General features: G+C 47.5%; 2 protein-coding genes across 3 annotated transcripts in view; one reads left to right on the top strand and one right to left on the bottom strand.

Moving 5' to 3' along the window:
* Positions 1-11428, top strand: part of FAM13C (family with sequence similarity 13 member C) — a 794386-nt gene extending 782958 nt beyond the window's left edge. Inside the window, exon 14 of the mRNA XM_078642967.1 lies at positions 10177-11428. Coding sequence (XP_078499093.1) covers positions 10177-10300 — 124 coding nt within the window. The 3' untranslated portion in view covers positions 10301-11428. The remainder of the gene's footprint in view (positions 1-10176) is intronic.
* PHYHIPL (phytanoyl-CoA 2-hydroxylase interacting protein like) overlaps positions 11141-14181 on the bottom strand; it is a 202803-nt gene continuing 199762 nt past the window's right edge. For both annotated transcript variants that reach the window (XM_078642969.1, XM_078642968.1), the window contains exon 5: positions 11141-12469. In XM_078642969.1, the coding sequence (XP_078499095.1) occupies positions 11935-12469 (535 nt within the window). In that variant the 3' untranslated portion in view covers positions 11141-11934. The remainder of the gene's footprint in view (positions 12470-14181) is intronic.

Below are 14181 nucleotides of genomic sequence, written 5' to 3' on the forward strand. Positions count from 1 at the left end.
TGCCCGTGGTGGAGGTTTGACTAAGAGTTCCTGCATGATTTGCTCAATTAGGAGAGACCACTGTCTAATAGGAGAGTTGTTTTGGGCTTTGACATCAACGAGTTGGGCTCTAATCCATGGCATTGCTTCCTAGCTGATTTTGTCGTCCCGTTTCAAGCGTTTTAGGTTTTCTGCCCCACCCCGGTGCTGGTGGGCAGTGCGGCCTCCAATCTTAAGGGCTGAAGGAGAACAGTCTCTATGCTTCCCTATCTTGTGTCAAAGCCATATAAATGTGTAGTGAGACACCTGCTACCTTCGCACAGCAATACAGTGAATCCCTAAGATTTCTGGTGCAAAGAGAAACGTACCAGATAACAAAAAGAATCCTTCGGCATGCATCTAGGTTATGAGTAGTAGAATGCTTTCCCACCATGCGTAACAGCCACAACATCCAACTCTGATGGCTTCTTTCTACAACATCAAACTAGCTTATTAATTTAGAAGCAAGCATACCTTCTATTTGCAACACCTAATAGCCGGCAATGTTGAAACCACATTCAGTTATGCACATAATAAGATACAGTCTATTTTAGGGCATACCTGTTGTAAATTGTAACACAAGCATGTTTACCTAATTCATCATTTCTGGAAGAGCTAGTGCACAAAAAGCCCTGGACTCTGCACCCACATCTGGTAGCTTCCACAGCCAAGATAGTGGACGCAATTCCCTAACGCTGGAGCTGCTTACCAACAATCGTCATTCATCTGTACCAGCTGTGCAATTGAAGGGATGCCCAGCCAAGAAAACGGTTGCCTACTCGCGGCGGCACAACTGGCAAGGCGCTAGCACCAAGTTTGCCGCAGTTGAGAGAAAAAAACTGCATGTCTCATGTGACGGCCAAAATCAAGATGGCAGCCTACCACCCTTGAGAAGGGCTGTGACTCCCACGTAGCCGGTTTGTTAGGAGGTGACCCGACCCTGCATCCAACTGAGCTGCGGCACTGCTGGGGTGAGGTGAGAGCTGCGGGAACCCTAGACTGGCAGTGCAGCGTGGACATCCCACGACTGGGCCCAGCGAGTGTGCTCTCATCCACCGCCGCTGAAACGATTAGCCGCGAGCAGAGCCCGGACAACAGGAGAGGACCGCGGGGAGGCCTGTGTTGGCCAGCAGAGGACACCCTCCTTGCAAACAGCTGCGCTCTGGGGGTACCTAAATCCGGTGCATGCCGACCCTGGTGCGGCGTCCTGGTCAGGGCTACTGACAGACTGTTCCTGACAGTGCAGGTGGGAGAAGATTTCAAGCGGACAGGGGGTGCAGAACTTTAGAGACTCCCCATACAGCTCTACACCATAGCAACCGGTTGGGGCCTGGGAGGCAGACCCGCGGCATGTGCTACAGCAGAAAAACCCGCATTCACCGCTGTAACGAGCGCTTGCCTGCGCTGCCATGTTGTGACTCTATATATACCTGCATCTCAGGAGGACAGCCTTGCCCATACTGGCGCTGCAGTCAGGTCACGTGGGATCAAGCTACCACTGACAATCTGCCACTGTGTGGGAACATGCTAGACACTTGCCCAATCGTACTCCCCCTGAAACAGCAGGTGGGAGGTAGTCAAAACAGACGAGATACTGATCTCTGCAGGCTCCCCGAGTGACTTCCATCAGTGCTGCTGATGAGGCTCAGGGGGTAGGCCTACAGCATGCACTGCCATGGGCGGTCCCCACTGAAAGTTGAGCCTGTTAACCTGGGCTCACCTTGCTGGAGGCCCTGAGATCCCTGATGGCACCCGAGTGGGCCCTGGACCCTGACAGTGGGAGAACCTGGATAGCACCATCCAAAGGCATCTGCCCTGCACTGGGAACTGAAGGCTGGCCACCCCAGTAAGGCTGCCCTAAGCCCTTCCGAGCTGGGACTCGACTGATGCCACAAGCACGAGCCACAAGGCGTTGGCTGGGAAGGTCCCCCATGTAGCTCAATGATCTTGCAGCCCTGGGCAAAGCACCGAGGCGCGCGCCACTACTCCTGCCTGAACATCTCCTCCAGGTATGTTGTGCCTGGATGACACGCCATCTGGGTGATTTGAGCTCGGCCCCGCTGGGTGCCCCCCTCCCCCTAAACACCATTACATGCCGGGATACCCCTTTGTCATGGGCAGACTTACATCTGCCACATCGGCCCAGACGCCAACCTCCACGGCTCCACCCTCTACAATTCCCAGTGCCCCACAAGAAGACAGGCCTTCCCCTTCTACATCAGACAAACTGGATAAGATTTTGGCAGCCATTGAACATACTCAAATCACAATGGAGACCAGGTTAGGATCCCTCGCTACAGACCTCCCCCTCCTCAGAGACGACCACTACAAACTCATGGACAAAGTCACACACACAGAGAAAACCCTGTCCGTTCTACAACCTCTCACAAAGGACAACCGAGCCGTGAACTGGGATTTACAGAACTACTGGAAAGCAGAGCAGATGGCTTAGAGGACGTTCTCACAGGAGCAATATTTGAATCCTGGGACTTCCGGAGGAAATTGAGGGCACTGACCCCATCTCCTACTTGGAGACCTGGTCCAAGATCTTCATCCCAGACTCAAAACATACTTCTTCTCCATTGAGAGGGCACACTGCATCCGGGTGAGAGACACACCCATGGGCTCCTGCCCTCGCCCCATGCTAGCGAAATTAGTCCACTTCAAAGACAGAGACACAATACTCCACACTGCGCGACAAAGAGTCACCTCTGATTGGAAGATAAGCACATAATGCTGTTCCCAGATTACACCCGTACTGTCCAGCGGCAGATGTCTTCCTTTTTGGTGGTTAAGCGGCGCGCCTCTGCCAACAGTAGGTACAGTACTCTCTGCTGCTCCCCGCCAGACTTAAGATAATCTCCGGCGACACCACTGTCTTCTTAATTTACCCCAAAGAAGACTGGGCTGACCAACACGGGGGTAAACCAGCAGTGGGACATGTAATTCACCCATCAAACACTCAAGAGTGCGTGAAACAGAAAACGAGGTGGAGCATAAACAAAGCCATCTGCCCACATCTCGTCAGCCAGCTCTCCCAACCACGAGCAAATTATTGCAGACCGCAGAAAAGCCCTACAGGCTGCAGCCAGCCTGGGCCCCAATCCCGTAGTCACAGGAATTTAAGTGTCTCCCCTGTGACATCACAGACTGGAATGTGTATAGTAATCATCTGAATCTCTAGCTCTTTATGGCGCTACTTAAATGGTGGCCACCTTGCATCATGGCGTCTCCTTGGCAGCCCCCTGTTGCTGCTGGCACACAGACCCCAGTACCCTGACACCTTGTGCTTGCCTCTTCTTCCAAGACACTCTAGTGTATGATAAGTATATCTTGTTTGGGGTACCGCTACTTCCATGTTATTATGGTTTCCCTCCACTACCTTCTTCCTTACTATCCACATACCTAGTTTGGTGGACACATTCTCACAATTGGGGGTGCGGGCTACCCACAGTCAACACCCACCTTACTATGGCCTCCAACCGTAATACCTGATTTCTCACACAAAATTTCAGTGACATGCACACAGCCAGGAAGTGCTATGCTGTCTATTCCTACCCCGGGCAACGGACTCAGGGAGGTTTATTTGGGTGACAGCTGGCTCAACTGGCCTTACCAGGCATCGCAGTACCTTGGAATCCAACTTTATCACACTCCCTTGGATCTTTACGAGGGGCATCTTTGTAGGGCCCTTGCAGGATTACAATTTCAAATACACTTCTGGCAATCTCTCCCCCTGGCACCTATAGGCAAAGTCGCCTTAGCAAAAATTTTAATTTTACCTTTTCTTCTTTATTATTTCGCAAACCTCCAGATCATACCAGCCGTTCTGTCTTCAAGGAACTGGAAACACTACTCTGTACGCTCATATGGGGATCTGTGTGCCAATGTGTTACTCTGCTAAAGCTGCAGTTACCGGCGGATCAGGGAGGCCCGGGCCCCTTCCTTTGAGGCATACTTCCTGGCTGCATAGCTCCGGTGGCTGTCCTGCTAGACAACCAGGTACTATCTTAATGAAGTTTGCACAGCCCTTACAAACCTTCCCATATCCACGCTCCGACATCTACTCCTTCCAGGGGTGCAGCCTGCCTCCACCTGGCCCTTCCAGGTGTCGGTGGTGAGAATTTGTGTGGCCAGGATACACTGCCTTTCTCAGGGGACCTCGCTCTACACTCAGTTTCTGCCTCTGATCGGATGCCCCGGGGTCAGAAAAATTACACCACAAGGACACTGTGGGACTAGGCAGATCACTCGCTCCATTCTGCGGGTGACCTCTTTGCTGGGGGAAAACTCCTTCCCTTTAATCGACTGGTCAAGGCGAGCGATCTTCCTCTTGGACAGTTTCTACTCCACGGACAGCTCGCTCACAACTGCCATACACTCTGGGACTTTGCAGGAGGGAGCCCGCAACACACCTAGTGCCTCAGACCATATTAGCCATATGGGGCCAGGCAGCCACGGGATCACATGACTGTACAAAGCCATCCGCGAGCTCAAAGTCGCCCCTCTCTCCACACTACGGCAAAAATGGGAGGATGAGTTTAGGAGGGTGCTTCACGATAAAGAATGGAAACACGCGCTTGAGTTCCCAAAGGTGGTCTCCCGTAACTAGCGTTTTAGGAACATTCAATTATTCCACTTGCACAGGGCTAACTTAACCCCATCTCCACTTCATCGCTACTTCCCAGGCATGCTATTTGTATGACCCCAATGTCAGACCACAGACACAACAATAATTAATTGGCTGTTTAAGTGTCTAGCTCTCCAGGGTTACTGGCATACCCTTCACGAAACACTAAGGGAGGTCACGGGGCTACCTGATATCTACACGTGGGAGACCTGCTCTCTGGGAATTTCAAACCGTAGGAAGCAGCATAAAGCACAGGCACAATTTACTGCCCTGGCCCTGCACCTCGCTAAATGCACGATCACAATGCAATCAGATGCAGAGGAGGAGGATGCCCTCTGGTACACGGAAGTCCGCTGAATGCGCTGATGGCCCAAATATCCACAATGGGCAGCCCTGCTCATGCACTTCCAAAAAGTGGCTGGCAATGACGATGTCCCTTCATGAAGACGATAGCTCTCCTACTCATGCATGCGTGTCCTCCACTCTGGCCTGAGACTTCCATTCACAACTCCTATCACCCCTCAGCCTCCAATCACTCCACATACAGAGTGTCAATGCTCAAGTGTATGGCTCGGGAGACAAAAATGGGTAGCTCCTCCACCGCCTCGCCACCTACCCTTTGGCCAACCGTATCATACCCGAAATGGCAGACGCAGATGGAACGCTCCACCGAGCCCCGGTAGCCCAATACTTTGCCTCCTACTACGCTACTCTCTACTCGGTGCCGTCGCTTGGTCTTTCTCTCTCTGACCTCCTCCAACTGGAGGAGTTCCCTCTTCCACGCCTTAGCGACTCCGACGCAACTGCGTTGGAACTTCCGCTCACCCCTGCGGAGGTGTCTGACGCCATTTTGCGCCTAGCAGGACTCCTGGGCCGGACGGACTCCCTCTGTAGATTTATTCGTCCTATCGTGATACCCTGATTTCACCTCTCGTATCGATGTACAAGGAAGAGGCGGAGCGCGGCTCATTTCGGCCAGAGACGGATCTCGCAACCATCGTAGTGATCCCTAAGTCCCAGCCCCCCTCGCAGCGCTGCTCGGACTACTGTCCCATTTCGCTCATCAATATGGAGCTCAAGATCTTCGCTTCCGTATTGGCCAATCGCATACGGCCGCATTTAGCCCAGCTTGTCCACCCTGACCAATGCGGCTTTATGCCTCTCCAAGGGACTAGACACGGTCTCCGACGCCTTCACCATGCCCTTGCGAACCCGACACCCTTTGACTCCATACTTGTCCCTTCTCCTTATTGATTTTGAGAAGGCTTTCGACTCCGTTGACTGGAGCTACTTGGATGCGGTGTAGGACCAGATGGGCTGCACTCCTTTCCGCAATCTGGTGCGACTACTCTATCACCGTCCCCGGGCGCAGATCCTCGTTAATGGCGCGCTATCCCGCCCCTTCCCCATTGGACGGGGTACGCAGCAGGGTTGCCCCCTTTCCCCGATCCTTTTTGCTCTGGCAATGGAGCTGTTCGCTTGCCTTGTCCGCAATGACCACTCCCTGACTGGCTAGAGGTGGCCCGGCTAAAATCGCGTTATACGCTGATGACGTGCTGCTGTTCCTGGCTGACCCTGCCCGATCGAGACCTCACTGCCTTCGGGCGCAGGCCATTTTTGAACAAGTTTCCGGCCTGCGGCATAACCCGTCCAAGTCCGTCCTTGTCCCCTTACACTTATAACTCGAGTGCTTCGACTGGCAGTCGTCGATTCCGCTTTGGCGGCTGTCTTTCAAGTACTTGGGGATTTGGATCTCCCTTCTTCCTGACCTCGCATGGGAGCTCAATGTCCCCCCCGCTGGTTAAGCGGATCCGCGCCGACCTCCTTAACCCCTTCCATGCTGATGACGAGCTCAGCTCGTCATCAGCGTTACCTGCCGAGTCGCGGTAATTTGAAAAATGCCGCATACAGCGGGAAAAACGGCTGCACGCATGCGGTTAAATAGCGCACGCTGCACCTGAACCCTCTGGGCAGGATTGCCCTATACAAAATGATGATCTGACCCCGTTTTTTGTACATGCTTCAGAACAAACACCTCTCCTTTGATAGATCTTGGGTCCGGGACATGGATGGCATGCCCACTTAATTCCTTGGGGCGGTGGGGGTGGGGGGGTTGTTGGAGGTCCAGGCTGGCCCTGGACCAATGCCGAATCCCACCTTTTGACGGAGGTCTCGGAATGACCAACCACTAAATCTACTACTTAGCGACTCGTCTACTCACGATCCACGACTGGTTTATTGGCGGCTGGTCTGACCTGGTGTATCGCTTGGAACTTCACATCTTGGGCTTCTCCTCTATCCAGGGGATGCTTTATGGGGCCACGGTTCCTCGAGCTCTCCCAGAGGTCACGCGCGGAGTATTCCTGGCTTTGCATGCATCATTACGTCATACTCAATGGGCAGGCAGGCTGACTTGCTACACTCCCTTGTGGTGTGGCACCAGGCTTCGTGAAGTTGCCTCCCTGTCAGGGTTCCGGCAATGGGATCTCATTGGGGTAACCTTGTTGGGTGACGTCTGGAGCGGTACTCATATCCGATCCTTTCAAGACTTACAGGCTAGACACTCCCTCCATCCCTCTCAATTATTTTGCTACTTACAGTTGCGCCACGCCCTTTACTCACACATTCCAGACGGCACGTCCCTGCCTGAATATAGCCCGCCCGAGGCACAAGTTCGGACCGGGGATTTGGGGAAGGGTGGAGTCTCTCGGATCTACTGCTCACTCACCAACAATACCCCTAACTCCCTTTCCATGCTCCGAGAGAGGTGGGAGGGCTGGTTTGGGGCTCTGGAGGATGAGGATTGGAGGGATGCCCTGATGGCCCCTAGGATGACTGCGGTATCGGCAATGCTCCGCCTGGTCCAAGTCTATTTTCTGCCGCCGCCTATCTTACACCCCTGCATCTCCACCGCGCTGGGCTTCGGCCTGATGCCCACTGCCCCCCGCTGCTCCCACCACCACGCTGACTTCTATCATATGGTGTGGTTATGAACTGCGATTCTGGGGTATTGGGAATCTTTAACGCAAGACCCGACAAGGGACCTGGGCTGGGAGGTGCCTCTTGATCCTATACGTGTTCTGCTGGGTGTCACCGACGGATTGGATGGCTCCAGGGCTGAGAAGCTCTTCCTCAATACTGCGTTGGTGGTTGCCAAGAGGGACATTGCTGCTCACTGGCTGGACACTGACCCTCCCACTCTAGGGCGCTAGCTCCGGGGAGTGAGTTGGTGCGTTGCACGGGAGCAGCGTCTATATGTAGCCATGGGGTGCTGCATGTGGGGCAAATGGGTCGGAGTACTCGACGACTGAGATGGTGTGATCCGCTCCTCAGGTGCACGTGGATACGCTATTCTTGATTTCCTTATGTAGCCTTGATGTCACTGCGATGTGTTTTTCTCCATATTCTGCCAATGTAACTCTGAATGGTGCTGTTTTTGTTAAATCCAAAACTCAATAAAATTGATTGTCATTTTTTTTTTTTTAAACTAACCAATGCAGGTCTGAAATCATCCTGGAAGCCCCTATTTGAGGCCCAAGTTTGTCATTCCACCTCGCCTGAGGGTGCCTGTTCCTGGATCTAGTAGGCACAGCCCCCACTTTAGTAGACTCTGTGGCATATCCGTGGAATTAACTTTCTGACGGTGCCCAGAATCAGACGTAAACGCATTTGTGGGACCTGGTTTTCTTTTCTGGGCCCGAAGCTCTGGACGTACTTTCTACCTCCCTCAGGCTTGAGGTTGATTACCTACGGTTCAGGAAACAACTTAAGACCTGGTTGTTCACCTTGGCCTACAATTAGATGCTACTCTGCTTCACTCTTCCCCACTCAGACTCCCCAGCGCCAAGAGACCTGTTGGTGTACGTGCGCTATATAAATACCCACGTAACATAACATAACATCTGACCATGGGTGTCCTTATCAGTCAGCATGGAGATTAAGGGTGGGCGGAGTAGGTGTAATGCTTCTACGCAGAGTTCAACGGAGTTGGAAAAAAACTCCGCTCTGCACCCTCCCAAAGGAATTATAATGTAAAAAAAAGGCCCTTAGCTGCCATTGCTTCCTCTTCCTCACCATGGCCGCTCTCCTTCCTCGTCCTCCTCCTTCTTTGACCCCTATGTCGTACATCTTGCGCGTGCGCAAGACGTATCACGTAGGGGTTATCAAAGAAGGAGAGGAGGGAGCAGCGGTTGGGTGTGGCCTAAAGGCCACATCAGCCGAACTTGAAGCCTGGAACCAGGATCAAGTCTCGGCATTAGCTCAACCATTCTGTGATTCTGGACAAATGACTTCATCTCCCCTGCCTGAAAGTTGACCGTGCCCATCTGTAAGGAAACTGGTGGTCATGTAAAGCACTCTGATACATTCGGGTTGAGTTTGCGCTTTAGAACACTGCAAAACAAACAAAAATCTTTTAAAAAGCAATGTTGTGAGGCGGAGTTGGTTGGAGGGCGGCACGGGGAGATTAAGTGGTTGCAAAGCTGAAACACTGACGACAGGTGCAAAAAAAAAAAAAAGCAGTGAGTGGTGGGCGGCACGGGAAAATTAAGTGGGGGCAAAGTTTAATAAACACCAAAGACGGGCAAACAGCATGGCAAATGAAGCGGCGACCGCAAGTCTTTCACGAAGCCTTGCACAAAGTAAACAGAATACTTAACATGAGAAGAGGCAGGCCAACCAAAAAAAGTGCTCTCAAAGTATCCTAAATAACCTAAAGAGTAAGAGCACATAGAGCAGGGACAGACCTCATGAGAGGATACAGCCCAGAAGTGTGAACTACTAAGCCTAGTCACCAATCAAAAGCCAGCATTTATAAAGGACAGGAAAAGGAGCCAATTGAAAAGATGGGTGGCGCTTAAAGCCCATTTCATAGGACAGCATGTCTCGAAGAGCCAGCACATGCACTGCCTAGGCGAGACCTAAAAAGTATTTCACGGAGTATGAATAATGAAAGAATACAAGTCATCTAATCTAAAGGATGGTGAAGAGGCTAGGCTCCATAAACAAGAAGAGGAAGGAAATCCATCAAAGAAGAAGTAAGCAAATAAGCATTACAAGAAAACCAACCAACCGGTGGGCTCTAAGACCACTGTGGGTTTGTTATATGGTCCACAAGTTGATTTCGCCTACAGGTAGCTAAAAGAGCATCTTGCAGGACTCAAAACTGTATCGACCACTCATGACTCAGGGGATCAAATTATTGCTCAAATGTATGAGGGCGAGCAGGTTGCTGGGCAAGAGAGAACTCTGATATGCCCTAATGTCAGTGAAAAGTGGCTTACAATACTTTGGTTAAGCGAAGATGTTTCAAAAATACATGTTATTTTTTATATTGTAATCCTTCCTCTCATAGCTGTAAGTAACAGTCTCAAATGTGTTTGTTTAAAAATAGGCAAACTGCTCAAAACCTCTTTCTTTATGGAGTGGACAATACACTTTATATTGGTGTTTACCTAAATATTTAAATTAATTATGTTATGGTTAGCTTTTTGAAATTCTACTTAAAATATTCTCTGTTTCCTTTTCAGGAGTGCACAAAAAGAAGATCGCATTCCAATGGCTGAGGAATACTGTGAATATAAGCAAATTAAAGCAAAGCTTAGATTATTAGAGGTTCTTATCAACAAACAAGATGTTTCTAAAACTATTTAAGGATTGTGAATACAAACAATAATCAGTATTGTTAAATGAGACACACATATTAACTTTGAGGTATTTTTGCACATTCTCAGACACATTGATATGCACTTTAATGGAAAGAAAGAAGGGCAACAAGTAGAAAGCAACAACCACTGTAAATATATTTCCCCTTAAAGTGAGGCATAAGGACAGACATCATTGGTTTTGATGTCATCAAATTCTTGTCACAGCCAAGGAAAATAAAATTATGTTATAGTTTTTCATACAAACTGTTATTTTTGCATTAACCATTGAATGCCACTTGAATTGGCTTAATATGTTAAGAAGCTTAGTGTAATTTATTACCAAAGCTGATCTCGAAGCACATACCTTACAAAATGTAACATGGATATTTTCTGTTTTCACCAAAGATGATATTAAAGAATGAAGAAAAATTATATTTTATGTTAAGGTTGATTATGACAATATTATTACACAAATGAACACTGAATGTTAATCAAAAAGAAATATTAAATATTTTTACACTAGGATTATATATATTTGTTCTTTACTTTTATCATAAACATCATTCTAAATGGCCTTGGTATAGACCAGATTTGATGGAAAGATGATGTATTGCATTCTGTTTCTTTGCTAGTTAAAATGGAAAAGTGAATGCATGTATAGAGTATAACGAGCTGCTAAAGTGCCAATTTCCATTTCAGAAAATGACTGCAATTTTTTGTATCTTAAATAATTCTTTATAAATTGTCACTTTACACTCTCATTTGTATTTAAATGTATGTAGTGTGAACGCATGATGTTTTAAATGAGTACACATTTCCCACCATTTAGTAGAAAAGTACAATGGTGACCACTTGAAAATGAACTTTTATTTGTATTGATTCCTTATTTCATTGTACTGAACTGATAATTTTGAATTTCGTAAACATTAGAATAAGCTCCTTCAGTAATTTGCTTTAATTGAAATCATCTTAGTGAGAGGAAAAGATACACAACAATTGAAGTTTACAGTCTACATCTTTGATAAGGGAAGAATGGTTTATGATGTATACAATTGCTGTTCAGAGGTGTTCTATATATTCTAAATGATTGTAAATATTTTATACAACAGTACAAATAAAATATTTTTCTATAATATTTATCATACTGAAACACAGTATTTGTTTCCTTTTAGCTAATATAAATAACATGTAACACTGTCAAGCAACAAATTGTAAGTGCTGACATTTCTAGGCGTTGAGAATTAATTCATGCTGCAATTACAATTTTTCATGCTGTTCTGGTTTATCCCAATATTTTAGTAGATTAAACTTAATAGCTGCTTAAACTCTCTTAAGCCAGAATCATTTTCATTTTGCAAAAGCAGTCAATATGGATGTTTGTTATGTTTGGCAAAAGACAAAAAATTGCAGCATCTAATTTTAAATGACGGACAGAAACAAACAAGAAAATGTTATAGTAAAGCAGTGGCAACTTCACAAACTTTTGAGTATAAAAGAAAATGTCTAAAATGTTGCTAAGAAGTCTTAAAATCGGTGCTTGCATTTGGTGACAGCTGCATCTTGCATGCTTCTGAAGAAAATGTCTGATGATAAAACTAGATAACAGATGATCAGTTGCTCCAGGATGGATCAACACAGGTCTTAGCGTCCAACACTAATGTTGCAGGTTTTGCAACTAGGATCTTTCTTTGCATTCGCAGTCGACAGACTCATTAACTGGTGGCCAATAATTTCTGCAACTTTGCCAATAGAAAGATCAACAGGGTCAGTAAAAATGACTTCCAAAATAACATCCTGGGCATGATGATAAACCAGGACACCATCTTCTTCATTGCAGGTCAGGAATTTATTATCATTCATATTCAGAAGTGGAAGGCGTTGCTTGCAGAATTCATCGCCTGGGGATCCCATTGGGGCGATAACGAGAATTACATAATGATAGGCTGTGTACATACAGTATAAGTCTCCAAAGTATAAATTAGTATTCGGATGAAACAGTTTTTCAGCTGGGATCTCAACCCTGTACCTTCCATAAGGTGAATCTTGTGGGGGTTTGCCAGTGTTAAACTCGGTGTTGCAGCTGAAAAAGATGCCTTCCAATTTTCCGCTTATTGGAGAACCATGACTCCCGCTGTTATCCTTGGGTGAAGGTTGCATTACATTTCCATGATGTTGCCTAAAAAATACGAACTTCGTTATTACATTAGGTAAATAACATAAATGAACAGTTCAATGTTTTAAACCACTGTTCACATTTTTGGCTAAAAAGAAATTAAATACTCTGTAATACGACATCTGCTGAAATTTGTTTGGGTCAATTTTATTTACAGATATAGGCCTTTCACCTAAAAGCCGCCTCGATTCCCAAGTCGAAAGACTAAGGGGGATATGTACAAGGAAGTGGAGGAGAGAGGCGTTAGCCTTCCTGGCTTAATGCCCCTCTCTGCCACTTCAGAAACGCAAGGCAGCACCATATTTGCAGTTCAATGTTTTAAACCACTGTTCACATTTTTGGCTATAAAGAAATTAAATACCCTGTAATACGACATCTGCTGAAATTTGTTTGGGTCAATTTTATTTACAGATATAGGCCTTTCACCTAAAAACCGGCTTGATTCGCAGGTCGAAAGACTAAGGGGGATATGTACAAGGAAGTGGAGGAGAGAGGGGTTAGCCTTCCTGGCTTAATGACTCTCTCCGCCACTTCTGAAATGCAAAACAGCACCATATTTACAAGAATGTGGTGCAGCCTTGCAATATCTCCCTGCGATGGCAGAAAGTTTAGCAACTTAGCGCCAACGCAGGCACCCTTGCACCAGAGTGCAAGGCTATCTGCGTGCAGGGGAGGATTGTTTATGTGGTGGAAGGTGTCCCACAATCCTAGAAATGCCATTCTGTCACTTTCATGCATACTGCCTCATGCAGCACACATGAAAGTGAAAAAATTGATGTTTTTAAAAAAAGTTTATGTACAGGGAGGGACACCTTCCTGTACATAAACAAACAATGGCATTTTGATTTTCCCATGTGTGCTGCACAGGGCAGCTCACATGTAAAAAGCACAAACGAGGAGAAATAATGCATTTCTCCTCGTTTCGCCATCTTAAGACCCGTTTTTACCTCATCTTAATTTTGGTGCTGCCTACTATGTAGGCCACCCTTGTACATAGGGGGCAGCGTGAAAATGAATGGGTGATTCGGTGGAACGCCCACCGCAAAACCCACTGCCCACCCCTTTCACGCTAACCATAGCGTGAAAGGAGGCCTTAGGTACAAGGCAGCCTGGCAGCGTTTAACCACGTTAAGTGGCTTAACCCTGCCTTGTACATAATGCGCAGCCCCTATCGCCACCACAACATCACTTTAGGTGATGTTGTGGTGGCGATAGGGGCTTGTACATATGCCCCTAAGAATCCCATCATTGACAAAGTTCTTCAAATATCAGCACAATTCAAATAAACAAAAGAATAATACAATACAATCTAAGTTAAATTCAGGAAAGCCCAGAAATGTTATTTACAGAGTTTATAAATTCACTGACATTTATGTTTAAGCCAGACCGGTGCCTTCACTGCACAAGTGTATGATAGGAAGGAACATGAGCCATCAATCTGAGTGGGGTCATCCGCTGTTCACAGAGAAAAGCAGGTTGGGATGAGGGAGGTCAGTGTGGTAGGAAGGTTAAAACGACCATGTTTTCAAAGGGGCGGATGGGCAAGGGGAACACCTTGGCAACGGGAGGTAACAGGGATTCACAACTGGTCAAGGGCAATCTGGGGGGATGCAGCAAATGGGGTGTGTTTAAAGGAACGGAAGGGAGGCTGTTCTGACGTCACTACAATGAAAACATGCATCGGCAGAGCCAAACAAGGTTTCACTTACAACATA

This window comes from Lissotriton helveticus, chromosome 5_1, assembly GCF_964261635.1.
Source record: "Lissotriton helveticus chromosome 5_1, aLisHel1.1, whole genome shotgun sequence".
Taxonomy (NCBI): domain Eukaryota; kingdom Metazoa; phylum Chordata; class Amphibia; order Caudata; family Salamandridae; genus Lissotriton; species Lissotriton helveticus.